Raw genomic sequence first — 24,716 nt, forward strand, 5'->3', positions numbered from 1 at the left:
TCTCGTTGTTCTGGCAATGGCCACAACAGAGGGGCTGAAACCAGGGCACGGGAGCCGGGGTGACGCAGACCGGTGCTGCTGGAGCATCACTTGCCGTAGGCTGGGAGAGCAACCGGCTCGGAGCTGCTGAGCAGGGCACAGCCACGGCTGCCACAGCCACGGGTCATTAGAGCATCCTCGCCCCTGTACACCACCAGGAGGGCCCTGGTTGAACCCTGGAGCAGAGGGGCTCCAGCTAATTAGTCACTAATTGCTTCAGAGAGGAAACGAGCAAAACCCAACCTGTGCATGCCTGTAGCAGAGTGACCTGTGGGCCCTGGGACGCAGCCAGGCTGCACATCACCGAGAAATCGTTGAGGGTTCATCTGTCAAAGCAGAGCTGGAGAACCAGCCCAGCCCAGTGGGTGTCCATCTCCCTGCAGCCTCCTCAGCCCCTTCGTGCCCCCACGGGACTCCCGGGAGCTCCCAGCCTCCGGCAGCAGCCTGGCAAGGCTCTGAGCTGCGTTGCAGCGAGCGGCAAGCCTGGCTCATTTAATCTATTCAATTGGATTCAATTTCCAGCCACGTGATTCAATTAGCCCTGGAGGGACAGCACGGGAGAGCAGAGGCTGCGGAGCATGGCCCGGCCCGCGCTCCAGCAGCCGCTGAGCGGGGAGAGGGGAGCACGGCGTGGAGCCGCAGCGGCTGCTCCTGCAGGGGCCAGGACCCTACGCTTGTCCCGGCCCTCTGGAACACGCTGAGATGATGGGGGCTGCAGGGGAGCCCTGTCCTGGCAAGGAGAGGCACGGGCTCGTCTGTGCACAAGCTGCTGGCCCTGCGTAACGTGCGGGCAGCTGTAGGGCAGAGGCTGGGGGGAGCCCTGTCCTGAGCATCTCCCTTTGCAGTCAGTCACAACCCTGAGGTGACAGCCACTCCGGATCAGATCTGAGGTCTGCACCTCTGAGCACCTGCCATGGGTGGTCTAAAGATGCTTTAAAAGGACAACGGGAGTAAGGCAAGCATCCAGCGATGCTCCCCCAAGGGTGCTGCCTGTCCCATTTACTTGGGGTCACCCCTGTGCTTGTCCAGCATCCCCCTGAGCTCACCCATACTGTGGTGCAGTGGGGAGAACCAGGGCTCTCACCAGCACGAAGGACTCCCAGCAGCCCCAGGGAAGGTCAGGTCCCACAGGCCTTGCAACAGCCCTTCTCCAGCCTCCTGGCCCAGACTTTCATTCATCATTTACTTTTCTGTCTGCCCTCCCCCTGACAGCATCAGCAAAGGCATTAATTAGTTTCCACTAGGGGAAAAGCCCATCTTATCCTGACCCTTTGGATGCCTGCAGCTCCCAAAGCTGGGCTTTACCCCTTTCCTTTCAGGTTATTGCAACGGCTCATCTGCCAAAAAAACCCCATCCCCTCCAGAGGGACAAACTTCCAGCCAGCACGACCTTGCTCATCCCAACAAGTACCAAACAAGAAAAGAGAGCCCAGAAAACAGGAGATGAGAATAAACATCCACAAGGCATCGGTGCTGACACCGAGAGCTGCTTGTGAGTGCCAAGAGCCAGCTGTAAAACCTACGGCAGACTGCTGGCCGCGCACCAGCCCCAACACACACGACGGCTGCCATGACTTGGCAGGGGTAACGGCATCTCCCTCTGCCCGCCGTGTGCCAGGCCGGGAGCTGGGAAGGATAGCGGCTCCACCCCAGGAGGGGAGCGTGGGGAGGCAGACGGAGCACACCAGGGCTGATACCCTCTGCAAGCGCTGTCTAGGAGATAGCTCTTGCCACGACAGCAAGCTTCTCCTCCCGATACCCACCAGGCAACAGCCTGGCAGGACCCCAGAGCAGGGGAAGAGCGTGCAATTCTTCAGGCAGGGAGAGAAAAGCGCCCCAACGGGCACCAGGGCATGCCCACGCGGAGGGCAGCTCAGTCCTACAGAGATACGGCCCCCGTGCCATGCGGATGGGATCACAGCAGCTAACAGCCATGACAAGGAAGAGGACGAAGAGGCTTGCAAACCAAAGAGAGCAGGTGGGTGAAGGTGCACCCTACTCTCTGGCCGCTGTACATGAGACTCAGGGGTCTGGTACTACCTGCTCCTGACAACCCTGAGGAGCAGCCAAACCATCACACGCAGCTGACTCCCCCCACCAGCCTCCCATCGGTACCCTGTGCCCAAGGCATGGTGCCTCCTCTGACGACCCGCAGCCCGGGCAGGGGAGACTCAGCTCTTGACGAGCTGCCTCTCTGTCGAGTCTGCATGAAAAATGGGACCTGTAAGAGGAGGAAGAGACGACACCAAAAATCACAGTGGCACTTACAAATCAATTTTTAATAACTCCCTCCAAAGTTTAGCTCAAACTCAATTTTTCTCCTCCAGAATTTGGTCATTATTTTGTAAAATATTTCTCTCCCTGCAGCGGCTGCCTAATTTAAAGGCAGCAATCTGATTTCTCCCCACACTCCCCAAGCCTCAAAAACAGCTCTTCCAATAATAGACTGGGTTATGAATTAGATATAATAAAATACACTCAACTGCTCAGATCAGATACGGGCATGTTTGGGGCCATCAGCCATGTCCTGAGGCTTAATGTTAAATGACTTTCTGCTCAGTTCAAGCTGGCCTCAAAACACAAGTAGTAGTAGGGTGTTTGACAAAACAGGCAAATCTGCAGGAGAATCCGTGAGCAGGAGTTTGCTGACACCAGCAGCAGAGAGTGTGTCATACCGTGCACAGGTAGATCTCTGCATCTCTCGCTCACGGGCTCTCAGCCTTGCTCGTGTTTTCCTTACTGGCAGCCCCACGGGCACGGAAGAGGCGGAGGGCTGCTGACTACTGGCTGGTACCTGCAGCCTGGACCAAGGAGAAGGCATCGCTGAGCAGCACCACAACCTCCCTCTGCACAGGCAGGAAGAGCCCAAGGGCAAGCGACTGCCCTGCTGCAGCCAGCATGCCACCAAATGGTGACAGGGCCACCCCCGTAACAACCCCACTCTCCCCTCTGTGAAGCACAAACACTGCACACTCTGGACAGGCAGGGCTCTGCTATTTATTGAGCTCTAGGTTTGTATGTACATCCATTTACAGTGCTTGGTTCGGTGACAGCATGACAAGAGGACGTGTGTCACACTCTTCCCCAGCTCAGCCTTGGACGAGGGCTGACCTCAGGAGCTGCTCCCAGTCACAGCCTGGGCTTCTCAGTTCATCCCAGCAAGGGAGTGTCCTGGGGGAGATGAGACCTTCTATAGCTGAGCCCAGAGTGAAAAGCTGAAAATCCCAGAGGTTGCTGAGGCAGAGGCAGACTCATCCCCAACTCTCTCACCTATCTGTCTAGTCTCAGCCTAAGTGGGATCAGAGAAAAGGAGGCATGCGGACAGCTGGGTGACTCAATGCTCCAACGGCAGCAATGCTGGGGCTGCACCTCAAGGAAGCAACTCAAGGCCCCTTTAGAAGAAACTCCCAGCCTCAGAGGTGAGATCGTCTAGCAAGAGCTCCCCACACATACAGACAACAGTGACATGTGATGGATTTTTACTCATTTGCCACTGGAGAAGCTGCCTCCTTCTACATGTCCTAGCCTGTTCTCAAGCAGAGCGATTGTATGGAGCCTGCTTGCTCTCCCAAGCACCATCCCTCTGACATGTATACATTTCCACACACTTGCATGGCAGGAAAGCAAGTAAGTGTCTGGCTTAGCTGACAAAAGCCAGACAATTCCCTGCTGAGGCAAAGCATCTTCTGTTGGGAGAAGTCGGTGCTCCCAAGGAAAACATACGGTCTTCATCGGGTGCTGTGCCCAGTGGGTGGCCAAGGACACAGCTTTCAGTTTCCTGTGCTCATGGCAGGTAAAGATGAAACATTAACACAATTAACACATTAGCATGAATAAGCCTTGCCTAAAAATGGTAGTAAATGAGCATGACATTCATATCACTCACACTAACCTACAAGGCTAAGAGTGGGACTAGGCACTTTTTTTTTTTTTTAAATTGTTTTCTAGGAAAAAAAAAAGTGGGTCTGGGATGTAAATAACTTCTCTGCTTCAGTCCACCAAGTCAGGCCAGATCCTAACATCACTGCTGGGAGCTGAAAATGCACAAGCAGGGAACGGGTGTTTATGCTGCGTATTCCTGAGTTGCCAGCCTGACACAGCACTCGGAACAGGCTCCGCCGGACCTGGGCACCTCTGAAACATTGGCTCTGGAGCAGAAAGGTCTGCCTGTGCCCCAGAGCACCATCCCGGAGCTCTTCCTTAGGAAGTTCTCACCAGACTGTTGCTGCAAGTCGCTTGGTGAAGATGGGAGGGCAAGCGAGAACGTGAAGTAACTACTTCTCCAGCTGCATTTTAATTGCGTGCTACACACAAGGGAAAAACCAGGGACTTCTTAGTTCATGAAGGTCACCAGGCACTTGCAAACATGTGCAAGGCAGACGTTCCTGTGAGGAAGAGGAGGATTGTCGCAATGCAGTCTCTGATGGGCAATAAGGGGAGTGGGGAGAGGGAGTCAGCCTGTCCTCTGCCCCATGAAAATGGAATATCTAAAAATGCCCCTCAACCTTAGAAACAGCAGAGATGAGCTGGGCTACTGGAAGCAACAGTGACCCCAAGCAGAGCTGGTCTCCAGTTACAAAGTGCTCCATTTGATGACCCATATTCTTGCATACTGGCGCAGACTGGACCCTGTAAGCCAACAGCCTTGGAGGCAAAATTTCTCCTTCTCCAGTAATCTGATGGCTTGGTTCAAGTGACACCTTCTGACAGCAGGAGCCAGCAGTGAGCAGGGCCTGCTCCTTGGGGAAACTGTTTTATACCCCAAAGCCATTCCCAATGGGATGGCGGTGGATTTGACCTACATTGCAGGAGGGCAGGTTGATCCAGGCTGACAGAAAAGAACAGCCCTCACCTGGGATCAGAGAGCTTTCCCAGTAGAGCTGGCGAGCGATCTCAACCCAGAACTGTCTCGCACAGCTGGACTGGTTTTATTATTTCGGTTGTGAGCTCTCCCCAGCTCTGCTACAAAGGTTTCCAGTGCATCTTCCCTGAGGCTGCAGAGGGAATCTCCTATTGCTACGTCACAGAACGGCTGCCCACCCCCATGGCACCTTACAAAATTGCTTCCTCCTCCTCCTCAACATGCCGATCACCTCTCCTCAGCCCCAGTCCTGTTGAAACACATGCCTTTGGGATCAAACACACAGCAGCAAGGCTCTCCCCTAAAAGAAATGCAGTCCCTTCTGCAGGCGGAAGGCAAGGGGCGACCGGCTGCAGATCTGTAGTGCCCCTGCCCAGACAGGCCCATCTCTGGTCAGCCCTGCGCAGTGGCAGCGTCCCCGCTTCAAGAGATCGTAGAGAATTCCTTCAGCAGCAGTTCCTGGCTCAGCGTGTTGAAAGCGAGGTTCTTCCTCACATTGATGCTGATGGACCGAACCTGACAGAGACAAAACAAGATGTTTTAACCAAGGTACTCTTCCCGGCTCCCCATGAGCATGGCAGCTTTGACGCTGCTGACCTCCAGGTTCAGCATGAAACCGTTTTGCATGCTGTTATAGCCCCAGAGAACTTGCTGCAGCCAGCTCTCACTGAGACTCCAGCTTAGCAAGAAACCCTGAGGATTAGCTGCTTCCTGGAATAACAGGAAAGTCTATAGTGACATCCCAGTAAGGACAGCAAATTTCAAATGAGACAGGGATGGGAGAGGATGCTCTGTTTGGATGCATGAGCATGTGTTTCCTGTTCTGGGGTAAAGTGATGGGAAAGCAAGCACTTCCAGGTTGCAGCGAGAAGAGCATTTTCTACCAGTGCCCACTGGAGTGCCAGCCAGCATTCTCCTGGATGAATGCAGTGCCATGGCCTCTGTCCTGCTCCAGAACATGCAGAGCCAAAGATAACAGAGTCAAGGAAAGGACAGAGGCCATGCTACTGTGCTGTAAACATAAATTATCACCCAAGCTGGCAGAAAACCATGGGTTCAGAGCCAGCTGTGTGTATTCTGTGCTGAGTGCCTTACACTTGAAGCTGGCTCACTAGCTGCGTCTGAAGAAGAGACACCTTTACCCCTTAACGATGCCTGGACTTCTGGTCACCCGCAGAGTCTGCGAAGAAGAGCTGGGCAGCCCTGTTGCGCAGCAGCTCCCCTTCCCTCTTCATGCCTGCAGACTCGTTGGCCAAACACGCAGGCCCCAGACTGGGCTCAGTCTCAGCTGCACTCAGCAACCAGAAAACAAAGTCAAACATCCTCTGTGTCAGCGACTGTGCAGCAGTGACAGAAAGCAAAACTGACACAAGCTCATCCAAACAACGGGATTACAGTTCCCAGAGACTTGGAGCCTGTGATAATAAGGTTGTTGCTGACCTGGTTAGCGCTTTGTGTTTTTTAAAAGCACTGGGGGATGAATTATATAGAAGCAGAATGATCCAACGCTGGGGGCTGGAAGAGCAAGCTAGCAGTGTTTATACTGCTGAGGGTCCTGCCTGCTGCCCTGGTGAGAAAAAAAGAGGGGAAGGGCAGAAAGCTCCCAAAAAGGCAGAATGTGTAAGAGTGAGAAGCAAATCCAAACATGGAAGGTTAACAGGGAAAGCTGTGAAATGAACCCCAGTGAGCCCCATTGCACAGACCCTAACAACCCAAGCAAGCTAGCAAAGATGTCTGCACTTAAAGACAGAATATTTAACTTTTATGGTGTCTGCAGAAACCACAAACTCTCCTTCATCAGGATGCTTGGCAGAGACCCCATATGTCTTCGTTCCCTTGGAGCACCCCCTGACCTCTCTTCTCTGGGTGTCTTTTGACTTACTCCGTACTGAAATAGTTTGGGATCATGTCTTGTAAGATAACCACAGGTTATAGCCAATGTCAAACGCCACTGCAAGTGGTCTCCAGAACACTGGTTTGCACTGGGCTGTCTCCCTGCCAGAAGACAGGAGCCCCACTGACAGGATTTGGTCCCAGTCCTACCGAGTGCTCCCCACCTCAGTGATCCAGTCAGAACTGACAAGAGGGGAACAACATGGCTAAACAGATGTGGAGAGTCCTCTGCCCTGGGGAATGTGACTGCCCGCAGAAAAGGAGCAGATGCTACACGTAGTGTAAGCCAGCATCCTTATTCTGACTAGAAGCATTTCTACGGGTCCCAGCAACAGAAAGAACAAGCAGAAATGAGCTCCTGGCCTCAGGAACTGCTGCCAGGGGCCAGGCACCAGCAGTAGAAGATGACCAACTTGTATACACATCAAGGTCTCCAAGAAGGATGCGGCAGCAGTCTCTACAAGCCCAGAAAGGGAGGCTGGAGTGGCACATGATGAGAACACAGAGCTTAGCAGAAGTTGTAGCTATGGGGTAGAGCACAAGAAATTAAGCCTGTTTAGTTTGCAAAGGTTTAGGAGGAATAGAGCAAACACTCTCCAACATGTAAAATGAGGTCAGAAAGAGAACAGTGAGTAATATTTCTCTGGCTCCCCAGGGATGGGCCAAGAAATACTCAGCTTAATTTAAGACAAAGAAGATTTACACTGGAAAAGAGGAAATACTTTTAAACGTATGGCTTGTGAAGCAGTGGAGTAGATCACCTGGGGCCAGTGTGGAGCTGTTTTTACTTAAAGACAGCTTCAGGTTTCAAGAGGAGCTTAGACACAAATTTTGGTCAAGAGCGGTCTAGATGGACTTAGATCTGCTTTAACACAAGTTGGGGAGAGGAGTGGGCATGATAACAACACACAAGATGACTCTGACGTTTCTACAAATCTCTGCCCAGCATTTCTTCTGCTGTGAGAAAGCAGGCAGCTCCGAGCCAACCAGTTCGAAAGGTAAGAATAGCTCAAATTAGAGTTATCTATCTCCAGCACCAGGGCTCAGCACAGGGAGCCAGAGCTCAGCTCCCTTTTGGGGTTGGACAGTGACACAGGGAGGTGTCAGCCTCTAACAAGGTGTCCTGGTTTCGGCTGGGATAGAGTTAATTTTCTTCCTAGTAGCTGGTATAGTGCAGTGGTTCAGATTTAGTAGGAAAATGATGTTGATAACACACTGATGTTGTTAGTTGCTGCTAAGTAGGGTTTATGCTAAGTCAAGGATTTTTCAGCTTCCCATGCCCAGCCAGCAAGAAGGCTGGAGGGGCACAAGAAGCTGGGAGGGGACACCGCCAGGACAGCTGACCCACACTGGCCAAAGGGATATTCCATGCCATATGATGTCATGCCCAGTATATAAACTGGGGGGAGTTGGCCAGGAGGGGCGGATTGCTGCTCGGGAACTAACTGGGCATCGGTGGGCAAATGGTGAGCAATTGCATTGTGCATCACTTGTTTTGTATATTCTAATTCTTTTAGTATTATTATTGTCATTTTATCATTATTATCATCATCATTATTATTATTTTCCTTCCTTTCTGTCCTATTAAATTGTCGTTATTTCAACCCATGAGTTTTTTGGGTTGGTTTTTTTTTTTTTTCCCCAATTCTCTCCCCCATCCCACTGGGTGGGGGGAGTGAGCGAGCGGCTGCATGGTGCTTAGTTGCCGGCTGGGGTTAAAACACGGCACAAGGATAAACTTTAGGAGCTTCCTGCAGTTTGGCTGAGCTGCTCCATCCACAAGGCTACACCCCAGGACTCCTCGTAGCTATCATGGTGTAGCAGGCAGCCCAGGCCTGGCTGCCAACCTGGAAGCTACCAGAACTCTCTCAAGTGCCTTATATAAGGGGCCAAAACCAGCCTCAGAAAGTAAGCTCAGAGCTATAACATTCATTCTGCAAGGAAGTAAAAGCAGAGCACGTGTCCTCTCTTGCTGCTGTATGGAGCATGCTGGAGCACACTAGGGCCAGAAGGGCTTTTAAAATTGTTTTCTTCCTATTAGAAGCTTGGATCACATTTAACCCACAGACTTTGAAGAAACGAGAAATGCATGAAATGCTGACATCACCTGGAGAACAATGAGCAAATGAAAGAATGGATGAAGCAGTGGCATTAACCATGTGAGGAAAACATTATTCAGTTCTAGTTTTGTGTCATTACAGCGGGACGTGTGCAACACTGTACAGACACTCGTATTTCACAGCAAGTCCCATCAATTAAACCTGTTTCCAATCAACAAGCAGCTCTTAAGAAATTTGTACAATGGGAGGAAGGTTTACACTGACTACTACATCTAATTAAAAGTCAAATTAGTCTAATTTCCCCTGCAGAAATCAATCCCTAATCAGACTATTTTGAGACTCTGCTGAAACCTATCCAACTGCAAAGACAGTGAATGTTTTGGAAAGATGCTGAATCTCTTTCCACACGTTCCTCCAGCTGCAATGCAAGGGTCCAAAAGCTCACATCCAAACCATTCATTCTATTAAAGCAGCACAGACCTCAAATGACATCCCTGATGGTTCAAAGGAAAAGAAATAAAAAGTGTTAGAAAACTTCCTAACTTCCTTCCTTTAGCCCCTCAAAGGCAGCACAACAGGCCAGAAAACCCAGTTGATAAAACACTCTGCACATCACCTTCCACCACAATGTGGCTGCAGTATTGCAGGCCTTTGAAAGCTTCTTTGAAAAGGGAATGGGAGAAGAAAGCAGATTTTTCTTTGGGATTAGCAAGAAAGAGCAGCACTGAGGCAAAGCCAGTGAAGCAGTGCATTAGCAAAGCACGTCAAAGGAGTGAGAACAAGATTTCTAAGCATAAAGGAGCCAAGAGAATGGCTTGGGGAAGTTTCTGCTCACCCACTTAATGGGAGCACAGAGAGATGAAAAGGCAGACAAAAAGGAAAATGGCTCCTGCGTGTCATTCCCCACCAAGAAGGATTTGCTTTAATGCAATCACACAGATAGAGGTAAGAAAGCCAGGCAGAATCTGGAAAGAATTATTTGCAAACAGATCCTGTTCAGGAAGACCTGATGGGACCAGCATGAGTTTGGAAACCATACTGGAAACCTGTAGTACATCACCAGCCCTGCTCCTTTGGCAGAGCCCACGAAGAAAATTGCAGCAACTTCACTCTGCCCCTTCCATGAAATCCTGCAAACCTCAGCAGTTAAACACAATGTGTTGGGTAGGGGGATATTATCCAACATCAGACCAGCAACGGGAGCCGAAGTAAAGACTCAGAAGCCTCACAAAAAGGAAGCCAAGTACCTGGTTTGAAGAGGATATAGGGAGGTCAGGGCAGACTAGGGCCTTTTTGATGAGTTGTTCGAACAATTAATAAAGCCATCAGTTACTGCGCACATAGAGGAAAAAACACTGTGGAGGATGGGAGGCCAGCTGGGTTTGCTGAAGACAAATCATAACATATCAGGTTGATTTCCTGCTGTGTTGAGGGAACGGCTTAATGGAATGCAGGGGATTTTCTGTAGCTGTGAGTAAAGAACATTTAATAGGGTCCCAATTCTCAGGGCATCTAGAGAAATGTGGATTAAACAGATTCACAACTGGGTCAAATCAGCACATTTAGACAGTAATTATTCAGGCTTTCATATGCTCTTGAGGAGAGGGTCCCAGGGGCACCTGGGTGGGCAATTTTCAGAAGGGAGTTGAGGAGGGACTGGTTATGCTAAACAGATTCTTAAACGATACAAAATTGGGATTTGGGAAAAAAAAAAAATCAGGCTGGGAAGAAAATAATTTTAGCTGAAGTGTTTTGTAGCTGTGATGATCTTAGGACTGAGAATGTCATTTTAATCAATTGGCATGATCAGCCTGAGCTTCTGCCAGGCCAAGTGGAAAGTGGGGCATGCAGGAAGCAGAGCAGTCATGTGGCCAAGAGGCTGGGGAAGGAGATGCTGGCTGAGGTGGGCAGGAGCCCTCGGGACAGAACACATGACAACAGAAACATGAATGCATCTTATTTCCAGCGTACAGTAATAGGAGAAGCCCGTGTCACAGGAAGGCTATGGCCAAACTTCTTTGCATGTATTCCAAATATGGTATCAAACAGCAGGCCAGAGAGACAAAAACAGGCACAAAAGAGCACAGAAAAATGGCATAAAAGTGACTGCAAGTGTTTTTGCCCATACACTACCCAATGGCAGTGCTGGAATGACCAAACAACGTTAAAAAGCATTCTGCAGAAGGAAGCAAAACCAATTCAGGCATGCTTGCTCTGGAGCAGAGTAGACAGAGGGAGGCATAACATGCCCAAACTCATGCAGACTCGTGATGGAGTGGGCAGGCATCAATTACTCATCAATCACCAAGGACAGAGCTGGGAGAGAGAATCAGCTCTCTAACTGGTGGAGAAAGCTGCCAGAGTTAGAGATCTCTCCCTTCGCTGAAGCTGTAATGATTCAAAAGTGAGGAAAAACAGGTTCCCCTCAGATACCAGCCACTACAAAAACACTGCCTCCCTGGTGATGCGGCTGTTGGACAAGAAAATGTTGCATCAGGGCTCTCTGGAGCAGGGTGAGCAAGCTGGCTTGCTGAAGAATGTAACCACCAACCCAAATTATTTGGACTCAGTTTTGTCTTTGCTATATTATTTTTGTGGGGCTTCCTACCATTAGTCTTCTCCTCTGGCAGAAGGAGACATTTCTAGGCATTCGCCTAGAAAGCATTTGCCTTTGCTTTCTTTGCTTGGGAACTCTATTTTGTGAGTGATGGAGGAAAGCAAGGAGCAGACACGTGTTTCACCAGCATCACATATTCTGCTCAGTCCCACACTTTGTGGTCCCCTTAACTACAGCAAAAAGGCTAAGTTGCTCTGTGTGATAAACCCAAGGTGGGAGCAGTCAGCTTCTCCGCCATGCAAATTAACCACCACAAAGCACAGTGGATCCCCATGGCAGAAGGGACAGAGACTGACTAACCGGTTGCTGGCCTGAGCAGTCTGGTGGTTCCTCCCCAGCCATGTATTGCAGGGCAGGGAGCTTCAGGGAGCTTTCAGATCTGTTGAGACATGCACTGCCTGTTCAGATCCTATTCCTGCCCTGTCTTTGGAGGCAGCCCAGTGAAGTAACAGGGCTGCTCAGCTACACCCCAAATGCCACTGCCCTGGCCGTAAGCAAAGGCTTTGGAAAAGGGCTGTTGATTCTGCAGAATCAAGGCAGCTTACCAGCTCTTTGAAGAAGGCAGCCTCTTTATGCTGCTCTGAGTAGCGCTCATACTGGTCCAGTCCGTCCTGCAGTTTCAGGGTCAGCGTGTCGTAGTTGGACCGTACCACTTCCAAAACCTGCCAGAGACAGCCAAATACAGCAGAGGAGTCAGCATCCACAGACGCCTCAGCATAGGAGGAGCAAGGCTGAGGTAGATCACAGCTCTGGCACCTGTTTTTGCAACATACATGGCTTTAACAGCCAATATTTGGCTCATGACTAACACCACCAAGGTGGGGACTAAAGTCTTCCTAATGCCAGTAAGGAACAGCCCTCAAATTTACAGAATTTCTCCATTCATGAGAACGGTGGATGAGCCTATATCTATGACCACAGCAGTTTTCCAAATACTATTATGTCACCAGGAGAAGTAGACATGATCTCATTAAATTAAGCAGCTAATTACCATGTGTACACCCAAACGTAACACAGTAGGCACTATGCAAACACAGGTTTGCCTGACCCCATGGTCCTTCCAATGCTAGTTTTGCCAGCACACCTCCTTCCTGGCTTGCTAATCATCATTCACAATCTGCTAAACCGCCAGCTTCTACAGCTGCTTAGGTCAGCTTCCATACAGAGCACTGCAGTTCTCTCCTGATAGGAATAGGCTTCTGACAGGCACTAAGAGAAGACCAACCCTGGTACAGACTCTGGTTTTGGAAACAGATGGAGACACGAATCCAGGTCTTCCTGCCCAGGAGATATTTTATTATCTGCCTTCACTGCAACCAAAGCGCTCCAGCTTATATTACTGCCTTACTCTGCTCCCAGCACTGGGCTATACTTGCAAATTCATAGTTACACATCTCTGTCCTATTGAACTATTCATTTTCCAAACTAGGGAACACCAAGAGGGACTCTCATAATGCTTTTTAGCTTCAAAGCATCGCATGGACAAACACACTCCTCAAAGCATTTGTGAGATGGTAAGTAACGATAATCTTCCAACCAGGAACCATATAGCTCAGCACTCCTGGGCAAAACATATGCCTGAAACAATTCTCTTAAACACATTAACTTCTTTCTTAGGCTGTTACCATTTGATCTGAGAGCTAAACAGAATATCGACATCTGAGGTTTGCATTACAGTATTCTCTGCTCATGAAAAGCCCCAGCCAGGAGGACTACCTAGTATAAGGTGCAAAGGAGGAGGACTCTGCCCCAAGGCATCACAACTCAGAAAAGATCCTAAGAAAAGCATTGCAGAGGATTTAAGACAACAGTGACCAGAACAATAAGGAACTCTACTACTTCTCCTCTTGTCCTCCCAACAATGTAAACACTACCTTCAATTGCCCTTTTAGGTAGCTGGCAGCTCCTGCCCTTTACAGGACTGAATTGTGTCCTTACATCCTTTACTCTAGGAAACCTAGACTTGCTTAGGGTTCCTTCAAAAGCTTGTTTCCCCCAAACTTTGCATGTGGCAGTGGTACACAGAGACACTCATGCAAACGCTTAGAAGCAGGCTAGGGCCTGAGGTGGCAGAAGCCACAAGGCATCATTCAAATGAGGACTGGGGGTAGAAAAGGGTCCCAGAAGTGGTTCCCAGGTGAGATGGTCACACAGCAGAGTCTCATTGCAGCTCAGCTGTCCTCCAACATTGCAGAGGCAAGCTAGAGGTAGGAATCAGCATTTTGCAATGTTATTTAAGAACAGCCTGTCAGTGTCCTGCTGCTGCAGGAGCATGCAGCCTCCCCTCCAGGACTCAATTCCTAATGCTGTTTGTCAGCTCCACTGGCAGAGAGGAAGAACCCCCTGCAATGATAGCCATCTCCAAATTCAGTCTGGCCTCCTTGTTCCTGTGTGCAGAAGCTGCGAGAAGTATCACAGAGCCAAGAGCAACGATGAAAGCAAGCCGCCTGGGTACAGGAATAATTTACTCTGGGATGCAACTATCCACTAGGGATGGAGAGTAATAGTATAATGCACCTTCTTCTGAGCAATAAAGAATCTAGCAGCTTGCATGAATCAGACGGCTATCCTCCTGTCAATCTGAGGAAGCCAAGTTGACAAAGATTAATAAACTACAGGGGAGAAACCTTGTTTGAAAGGTGAGGAGTAGAACAGGCTTCTCCAGCAGTAACTCAGAGCGGAGGCATTTTAGCCAGGGCTACCCCACTCCCCAGGAACCTTCCCTTGGGCTCCTCTTCACTCCCCTGTACACACAGCCATGCATAGTGCCATACGGGTGTGCCCAGACAATGGATGTACATGCTTCTCCAGGAAGAATCAGGATTCCTCCTTGCTAGCTCTGACTAGAGATCTCTTCAGATACTCAACAGAGGCATCCTCAAACCACAGTGAGGAGTAGTATACCCCAAGGGCAGCAGCGAGCTCTGTAAGCAGTATCCTTTAAATCAGCCCTCCTGTGTCACCTCTGAAAGGCAGCTAAGAACTCAGTTTGATACTCTCGGAGGAGGACAGGGAAGGAACAAGAGGCCCAAAGTCTCTACTGTGTGACCCACTACTTATCATAATCTCTGCAATGAACTTGAGATCAGCTTATCCCTTTAGCTGTGTATTTTCATCAGCTTCCACTCCTTATCTCCTTTAATTATGAAATAGAACTTAAAAAGAAAGGGTAAGTTAAAAATAAACAGCTTCTCCTCACTGCCTGATAATTTCCCTTTCTTGCTGCTGCTGAGAAAAAAATGCTACGTGGGATCTGAGATAAACCCACTCACAGATCATTTCACTTCATACCCTATAATGGATAGGAACTGTTACTGAGATTAGGACCTGCCATCCTTGAGACTATTTCATCTGCTCTTTAAGATGCAGCTGCTAGACAGAGGAGAGGTTAAAGAGCAGCAGAAGGTATAAGAGCATCTAACATGAAGGTTTGAAAGGCATCAGCTTTCTACACAGATGACAAAAACTCACATCCTCTGTATCACAGAAGACTGTGTGTTAGCATCCTTCGGCGTTCTTACATGCTGCTTTCACTTTTGCTCAGGAAAACTACTGCAGGAAGAACGCCCTTTTGCCTTAAACACACGAGATCTTTATCTGCACCCTTCTGTCAGATACAAAAGAACTAGAGGAATTTAATTTTAAGATTAAAGCATTTCTCCTTCAAGGTCTCGTCCGACGACCTGGTCTTCCTAGAAGTCTCTACGGAAGACTAGAAAACATCAATTCCAAGATGGTGAAGTATGAGTAACTTAAAAAGGAAGGGACTTTTAGCTGGACTCTTCCACAAGGATTTTAAATAGTCATTCAGTTTTTTAAAATCTCACAAGCAGCTGGAAGAACACCACTTCTAGTGTCAGGCAAGGATAGAAGAAAATGGACTGTAGATGATTTCCAAGGAGCTTCTCAGCGAGAAACAGGGAAGATAAGATGTGACACTCCTCAGACTGCAAGGATAAACATGCAGGGCAAACTATTTAAAAAAAAAAAAAATGCTTTACTGGATCTTTACAGTGAAAAAAAATTAAGTGAAGAGGAATCACAACCTAAATCTCTTTTTGTAGGGGGATCAGAGTCTTAAAAAAGCAATATGACAGAAGTGAGCAACTCAGACATGGTCAATACAAGAAAAGCGAAGGCTGCTGCATTCCTTTCCTACAGTTACCTGTATCAGCCCTAGAGGCTACATTCGCTCATTTACTCCACTGCAACAAACCAGAAGTCAGTGGAGCTGCATCACTGTAATGTAAAGATAATTTGCCATCAAATTAACCCCCTGCCCCACCACTCACTCACTGACTGCTTTCCAGAAATTCCAGAGAAACGTTAGTGATTCAGGTCCCTGCATACATGTCCCCAAACCAACCTTTCAGGAGCTGTTCTGAACAGCAAGTGCTTTCTGTGGCACTCAGATTTCAGCTTCCTCCTGTAGCTACAACTGTCCATGCCCCGTAACTCTCCTTCCCCAGTAACACCAACAATCCATGAGTAGAGGCACCCCTCCAGGTAGCAGGGGGGCTGGCTTACTATGGAGGGGCTGACGTGGGGCTCAGCTCTCTGCAGCATCCCACTCATGCCGTGCCATGCTGCTGCACCCAGAGGCACAAGATTATTTCACAGTTTTTGGCTCCTTACTTTGCTGCATCCACCAGCTTACCGCTCCCTTGCAAACTGGATGGACAACCTCTGAAGGGTCAGTGGACTCTTGTGGACACAAGCTCTGAAACCAGTTCCTCCAGAACCAATTGCCCCTGTCTCGAAATTTTCTACATTCAAAACAGACCATGTTTTGCTGTACCACTCTCTGCACACAAGCTCCTTCCTTACTGCACCAGAGCTGTTCCCTCTGACTGATCCTCAACAAGAGCCGACTTGCTGCACTCCCCCAGGAGAGCCCAGACCTTCTGGAAGAGCCCGTCCTGGGGAAACAAGGGGATTACATGCAGCAGCCTCCGATCCCTGTCCTGCCCAGGAGAACACAGCTACTATTAGCAGCAAAGCCAGAGAGGGAGCTGCACCAGCAATGAAATCTAACGGGCAACATGGAGAACAAGGGCCCATCTATCTGGCAGACACGGTACGCTTCACTGCTTAGTAACTTTTAACCTGCAGAATCTTTCCTCATCTACAACTGCAGTCTCTGCCTTACTACAACATAAAATTAGAGAGCGCCACCAATTCACACCACCCAGCAAAGGACCTGGTGGTGGGTAGGTTCCGGGAAGCACGCAGAGTAATGACAGAAAAATAAAGGAAAAACAGAAGCAAGAAGAAAGCAAGGTCTCTACGCTGTCTTTTTAATCAGTGCAGGAAAGGACAAGAATGCAATCAGTCAGCAGCACCAGCACCTTGCTAAAGCCTCTCCATGCCCGTAAGACAGTCATTAACTACCACGGCACAGAAGCAGTTGGAAGAGAACTGACTGAATGATCTCACATCAAGCAAAAGGCAATCCCCCCCCCGCCCTCAACAAACTCCAGGTTAAAATGCATTTGCCCCCCACACCAACTCCATGCAGCTCACAAGGCTGGGATGGGGGGAGGCTCTCCAGATCAGGCCTAGCAAGCCCTCACAGGACAGAAAAGCTGGGTGCTTCTGTCCCAGCTGTCCCATGCTGGAGGATGGAGCAGTCTGTTCACCAGTGCTACTGCATGGACATGGCAGGGGGGCCAAGGGCAGCCGGGGACAGACAAACGTGCCTTCTGTCCCCTCTACAGAGGTGGTGGAGTCCCTGTCACTGCTTGTGTACCACAGAGGGAATTATTGCAGTCCCATCTCCGAAACCTAGACAAAGCCCAAGATACCACGAGCAAACCCAGCAGTCTGTCCCCTCAGCTCAGAGGATGGAGGCCACATGAAGAGACATTAGGGTTTCCCTATTCTAGTAGAAGCCTGATGTGCATTTTACACTGGAGTCCTCAAAGTGGCTTGTTTACTCCAGGTTTAGTACAAATCTTCCCCATTTTCTCCCTCACTAATCTCCACAAGCAACTCATAGTCCCTGAGTGTTTCTCCTAGTGAATTCAACTGAATAGCAACATTTCTCATTGTAATGAAAAGGCTGCTGCCACCTGGACTACGAAGAGGCTATTGCCTCTCCATAATAAAGTGCCAGATAATTGGCATAAATTTTACAGTAGTATCTTCTAATTAATATGGAAAATGATTTTTTTTTTTTTTCCAAATGGCATCGCACTTCTCATAGAGCAACTTAAAAGTTGCTGATGCAGGCTGGAGTCTTTGCTGGAATTAATCCCCAGAAGCGCCAAAGACAAAGCACATAACTAAATAATTAGAAGTTAAATAAAAACACACACAGCTGCCACATTTCCCAACAGACTCTGCCCAGACCCCGGCTACACTCATCTCCTTCTCCCTTTCCTCTTTCACTGTCTGCAGGAGCCAAGTTCAGAGAGAGGATCCACTAAGACTGCCAGCGCTACACACGTGTGCTGGAGGCAGCTCCCATTCACACTGGCTTCAAGAAAAGCACCCACCCTAGGACAAGCAGCAGCACAAAGCTTTTGTCTGACCCAACACTACCTTACCTTTGCAGCTGTCCCGGAGCTAAATGCGGTGCTGATGCTTCAATACCATCCCTCACCCCCAAGCTGATCAAGCCATGAGTATTAATTCCATGTTCACGAATGCTAAGAGGAAGAGGAGGAGGATGTTGCTATGACAGTCTAACAACTCAGATTACCAAGATATGCTGTGCGTACAGCATACATCTATGGATCCAGAGGATGCAGAGTGGGTCTGGTGCACGTGGTGGGAAAGACAAAGATCTGGGCTTGAGACGCAAGTGTAGTCATGCCACATATGTGCAAGATACGCAGCACATTGTCATTCCTGCTCCAGTGCCCAAGATCTCCTGCATCAAGCGGCTGCTGTTTGTACTACATGCAAGTGAAGGACCTACGGCCCTCTCCTGTTGCAGGCTGAGACTAAGCCTGTAAGACAGCCCCACCAGCTCACACAACTGTCACTCTCAGAGGAGGAAGCAGCATCCTCTCTGCCCTGAGGGCAGGAAAAATTCCTGGAAGGAGGATTTTTCCAATAGTAAAAAGCTCAGCTAGCCCAAAAGATTAAGTGAAGACAACCAAGGGCAAATTTCTCCTCTGAGGTATAAAACAGGACTGCACTGATGCAGAATGCATCAGCAATGCTGGACAGTAAGACACAAGAGGTCTGTCCAGGTCATAGGGGGGACAAAGGCCTGCAGAGGTGGGTGCAGATGCCCATGAGCCCCACGATAGCACTGGGCCACGAATACATGCTCCAGTCCTGACTGTGGAGAAACAAAAGCTGACGGCACTCATGGGAGTCTCTTCTTCAGTGCCTAGAGCTGGACAGATGGACAAGGCTGAGCAGCACACAGCAAAGATGAGTGAGCCAGGAGATAGGGAGAGAAGGTGCCTCACCCTGCTTTCCACTGCTAAGGGGAGTGCAGGGACCCCTCGCACACAGTTCCCACCAGGTTACTCAGACACTTTTTAGTTTGTGTTTGCCAATCTTCCTCTGCTCAGCTCACTGAGCATTAGCCAGGACACACTGTGTCTAGGAGCCCAGAAGTGAACAGTCTTTGCCCATCAGTTTGTCCTTCGTCCCCACCAGTCACTCCTGGCAGTCCTGCTGTGTTCACTGCACTACTCTGTGCCCAGCCAAACACGAGGAAAGGCTAACTCTCCACATCCCAAATCCTTTCTGAGGATTGCTTTTATACATTTGCACTTGAGTGGTACTGAAATCCAGGCCTTGCCACTTCTCTACACAAGGCAAAAGGTTTTGATTGTACATAAAAGATTATTATTTTTATTTTACTTCGCAACGTCAAGGAGGGACATTTCACACTCCCTTTTCCTCACCTCAGCACAGAGCCATTCTGTCAGGCTAAGATGAGATACAGTAGCTCAGATGTTTGTTCAATGATCTCACAGAGATCTGTGATCTTTAAAGGAACAAGCCTACAAAGTTGACAGTTTCTATCCATGGAGTGGGAGGGTTCGGTTACAGTCTTTCTCCTCTGCCCACAGGTGCCTCTTCTAAAGATAAATAATTTATAAGCTCGCTCAGAAAATGGCTGTCATTCTCTGAACTCTGCTAGCAGAAATGGCATCCTGTTTTGGGACAAGAGTTAATCTACTCCAGAAATGTTTCAAAACCATAATCCATTAGAAGCCTAAGGTGTTCAACTCTATTTAATGGTGGGAAAAGGCTCACTGACCCAACCAATCTGGAAATCACACAGGTTTCAGAAACATCCCAAAGCCAAAACTGTTATCCAGCTCCACCCAGAAGCAGCTGTAAATACACAACGCAGTGCCCATCCCAAGCTCTCATGGGACAGGCCTTTGCAAGATTCAACAGTTACTTTAAGAAGCAGAAAGGCTGCAAAGTAGGGCAAAGGCAAGTAACGACAGAGACATATGGTCACGGAGACCAGCTACGTACACAGCTTGCAGGGGACTTAATTTGTAATAGGTATAGATAGATAGAAGGTATTAATGTGGCTGATAACCCTTGACATCCCTGTGTAGCCATCACTAGGGCTAGGGAGTCCTGTGCTAGGAGTACAACACCCTCTGAGCTCTAGGAGTCAGGTAGCTGAAAGCCTGCTCACCTCACCAGAAAGCCTACACCATGAATACTTTTACTACAGAGTGATTTCAAGAAGTCATGTCTACGCACATGACAACTCCCATACATGTTAAATGCGCTTCGCTCAACCCGTTTGGATTTCGAGCACAAGGAACAAAAACGCACTTAGCCTCACACTGCTTTTTCTCAAGACCAATCCGCTTTTCTCAAAGACGGTCACTGGGTTTACACTATCTGCCTATCCCACTTGGCACAAAGAACCTGGCACTCTGTGGGACCGTGGGCACTCTTTCCCAGACTGCAGGGACAGGCTCTCGAGAGGAAATACAGGAGGCAATTCTGTGTCATTCAAGAGAGGAAAATGGGTTCAGTGGGTTTCTGCCAAGAGAACAAACATCCATGTACTGCACAATGCTGGCGCTTCCAAAGCCCAGGCAGGGAAAAAGAAGTCAAAGACCCTGAAACAAATTATCTAAAAATTATCAATTAATAAAATAAGCACCCTCTAGGGCAGACTTTTAGATCTGGATGGGGAGATCCGCCAGAAACTGAATGAGGTCCACTAAGCTTGCCTGTTGTTAGAGATTTTGTGAGGACGGCAGGCAGCATAAGGAAGGCCAGGATGATGGCAGTAGCATAAAACCCTGAGATAGATAGATTTGCTATTTTGGAGTTACAGCCCATTTTGGAGTTGTGAACCCTTATCTCCAGCTGGTGGCATTTATGAAAACATTTCTCACTGCTAGGTACGTAAGAGCACTTGCAATTCTGCCAAGGCTTGAAATGCACTGCAGATAGCTATGGACCGGACCGTTAATTTTTTTATTTCCCCATTGTGCTTACAATTAGCTTAAGTGCTGAAATGTGATGGGCTGTTCCCGGAGAAGCTTTTTATCTACCAGCTGCATTCTAGCACAGCAGTAAATCAACTGCTGTCACCAAAACATCAGACAAGAGGACGAGAGCATCCTTATGCTCACTGTGCATATTACCCGTTCAGCCTAAGTGGCTAACCAGCATTCAGCAAATGAATGCTGTGACTTGTGTACAACCTTTGGTGCAATTCTCTATTTACAGAACATGTTGTCCTCCTGAATACAGAGAGAAAAAAAAAAAAATAATCAGCAGCAGCTCTCCAGCACCTGTTAACTGACCAAAGTAAGACCAGTAACCTTGGTGCCCAAAACAAGACAAAAGAGTTTAAGTCATGAGTTGCTGCTCCAGTTGAACTGAGAAGCCAGGACATACAAAGCTGTTACAGAAATCAAAGACAGCTACACGAACCTAAAAAACAGTAACTGAAGATTTTAAGAAAAGGTCTGAAATAAAATCTTTCTGGGGCCAGCAGCCAGAAAGCATCCTGGCAAATGTTGAAATTCAAATACACAACTTTCAGCTCAGATTGCCTCGACAAAGTGACAACAGGATACCTGATGTACACCAGAGGAAACTCATTCCTAGTAAAGAAATTCAAATCTGCCCAGAAGACAGCTGGCTCAGGACTAAGGCTGTCTAGAGAACAGATTAAGACCGGGTATGCAACAAAAACCTTTCCGTTCAATCAAACCCTGACAGAAGCAAGTGGACTGTTCCAGTTCGAAGAAACGAAAACCTAATTGTGCCCAAGGGAAAAACAACAGGGAGGCTTATTCTGGTTACGGTCTAATCAAACATCTGCAGTCATGGGAGGTTTCTGAAACTATGTCACCTGGTCAGGTTCAGAGGAATCAGCAGAGGATCCAAGAGAGCTTGTGCTCCTCACATAGCCGGACTTCTACAGGGCATAATGATTACAGACTGACTGAGAAAAAAACCCCAAAACTCCCCAGGACTCTGACTTGAAGTTCAAGACGAATGAAAGGAGAACACAGACACTCCAAAAAGCTATGGAGCTCGCCACGCATTTGATTTTTTTCTTCTTGTTCTTTTACAGCAACTGGCAAGCAAATGGCCTCTACGAATGCCACTAGTACAGCCCTGGGTCTGACACTTGCTGAAAAAAAGTAGATGCTAATCTAGCTCATGACTTTTTTTTTTGTAAACAATCAGAAATCTTTTTAAACTTGGTTTGTACAACATGAATAAATTTAATTAAAGGAAGCAGCAAAACTAAATCGCAATACACTAAAGAACTGGCCACAAACCAAGTGGATGCTGTATATTTAAAGTAAGTCAAAACAATATAGGACATGTCAGGGAAACACCCAACCAGGACTGGGGGAGGATGGTATGCATTTGGAGAGGCAGAGCTTAGAGAGATCAGTTCCATAGCTCCTACTTACATTTACGCAATTAAATAGTGACAATAGAAGGCCAGCTATTAATTGCACAATGGAAGAGATAAAAGGCAGTAATTCAGTGGCCTGAGAAGATGCAATGAAGCCAAGAAAGAGAAAATCCAGAACTCACCTGCCTAACTGATGACATGTGGAAAATGAGCTCAAGTCCATTCTAAGATGGGAAAAACAACAACTTTTGAATATAAGCAAGTCTGGATAGCCAAGAAATCAGATGAGCAAGTAACTGCTTGATTATCTGTACTATTTTGCAGTTCTACAATATCTTTTTCTGAAATAAGGGCACTGGAATCGATATACAAGGTTTAAAACAAGGGTTGTCACAGAATTCCACAGTGACAACACAGTACTCTTGCTTTATTTTTGTTCTCTCTCTAATAATTTCTAATTCTCTATTTGCCTTTCTGACCACTCTTGAGCCTTGAGCCAACATGTCCCAGCTTATCACAGGACTTTCCTACAGCTTAAAAGACTGTAAGAGACTTATAAATTCAATCTGCAAAAATGCCTTCTAAAGATACAGCCCAAAAGAAATGGAAGATCTATAGTCAATTGGTTAGCTACAAATAGCTATAGCTACAAATAGCTAGAAAAACTGTAGTAGCAGTATGCTAAGGTAGCTAGCTAATAAGGAAAGGTGGGCAGTGCTTGGAAGCTTGTGCGACTCAACCCATATAAAAGTTCTAGCTATTAGAGCTTTTGCAAATCTGGAGTTGGAACAGACAGCGATAAGCTGCTGGATGATCCTTATAAACAGAAAATCCTGTAGTGAAAAGGGAACTTCAGTTGCAAAACGTCTGTTCTAAGGCTGCAGTTCCAAAAGTGATTTAAGTCAATCTAAGTGCAGGTCACCTAAACTGCAATCCAAAGTCTGGAGTCGCTCCTTCAAAGGCACTTACTGCAGAAATAAGACATTCTAATGTGCAACTCAGAAGTCTCTTCATTCTGGACACAAGCACTGAGGGTGCTGATGACCAGGCACAGTACTGACATCTGGAGTAACTGAGAAGGTAGGAAGGAGCAGAGATGACTGTCCCCCAGATACTGAGAATGCAGCTATGCAAGTGAAGTTTATAAGAAATATGACAGTGATGAAATTCCTATGAAGACAACGGGATCAAAGCTGTCCCAACTAAGTGACTCCTCACAAACCCCAGACACACTTTTGGATCCTACTCTAATCTGCATTGCACAGCTGGAGGAAAAGGAAAGGACAAAGTCCGTGATGAGTGCAGAAATAAGAGAACCAAATAATTTCTGATACGACATGCTGAAGGAGTGAAGCTTGTTAACATTTTAATTTGTTAAATTATCCCCTTTTGTGCTGTTGGAATGTGTCATTCTTCTTGAACTCCATCTGGGCAATGACCAGAGCTGAAACAGAATGAGACCGTTTATGCTTGGAAGCATTCATGGCCAGCACAGAAAACATCTTTTGCCTGTGTAAACAGAGCTGCTTAAAGCTGACTGCTAAGTTAATTCAAAAGGAACATTTAAATGGCTATTGGGACAGCTGGAAATACAGAGGCTACTATCCAAGATAATCACTAGCAAGGGCATGCCTGATGAGAGGCTAAACATTGTGGGCTAAGACACTTCTTGACTGAAATGGAGATGTGCAGGATAGCTGGGCAGCAGACAGTCAGCAAGGTGAATCTGAGAGGGAGCAGAGACTTGGGCATGGACAACACAGAGAAAACAGGTCAGAGGTTTCTGACAAATCAAATGGTCTGCCCCTTATTACTGCCCTTCTCAGGGAAAGAAGTCCATCTGCATTCTCTGAAACAAACACAGAGGCACCAGAAGTTGCAGTTATTTCTAGTCGTTTCTCCTTATACCCAACAGAAGCAATCAGGGCCCAAGATAATAGCTACATCTCTCAAGAAGGATTCCTGCCATGGTTAAGTGGCATCTTGCAATCCAAAGATATCTGGAAGACAAAAAGGGCTTGTGTGCCTGGGAACTTAGTGTTTATCCCTGCAACATTTGTTACGCTTATATCCTTAAAGCATCAGACCTACCACCTCTTCAGCACTAGCCTTCTCACAATTCAGATGCTCCCAGCAACAACCCCAAAACACCACGGGAGATAACTCCCTTCAGAATGTAAGGATGTGAAGAGACTGAAAAGAGGCATCTTACCTCTATGAGAGTGACGGTGTTATCTCCACAGAGGTTCAGATGCTGGATGGCCAGGAAGGACATGACACAAAGTAGAGGTTTATTGCTAATGGGCCAGATAAGATTATTGTGTTGGCTGTATGCCCGCCACTGACATTCAAGGAAAAGGTGACTTGTGCTGGCACTGGACCCATTCTCTCCAAAGGATGAGGAGAACAAACCTTATG

General features: G+C 47.9%; 1 protein-coding gene across 2 annotated transcripts in view; it reads right to left on the reverse strand.

Moving 5' to 3' along the window:
* Window positions 1–3,020: 3,020 nt before the first annotated feature.
* Window positions 3,021–24,716, reverse strand: part of ARMH3 (armadillo like helical domain containing 3) — a 133,934-nt gene continuing 112,238 nt past the window's right edge. For both annotated transcript variants that reach the window (XM_050899031.1, XM_050899030.1), the window contains 2 exons: window positions 12,016–12,132; window positions 3,021–5,416 (listed from right to left, as the gene is read on the reverse strand). In XM_050899031.1, coding sequence (XP_050754988.1) covers window positions 5,324–5,416; window positions 12,016–12,132 — 210 coding nt within the window. In that variant the 3' untranslated portion in view covers window positions 3,021–5,323. The remainder of the gene's footprint in view (window positions 5,417–12,015; window positions 12,133–24,716) is intronic.

Source organism: Gymnogyps californianus, chromosome 6, assembly GCF_018139145.2.
Source record: "Gymnogyps californianus isolate 813 chromosome 6, ASM1813914v2, whole genome shotgun sequence".
Taxonomy (NCBI): Eukaryota; Metazoa; Chordata; class Aves; order Accipitriformes; family Cathartidae; genus Gymnogyps; species Gymnogyps californianus.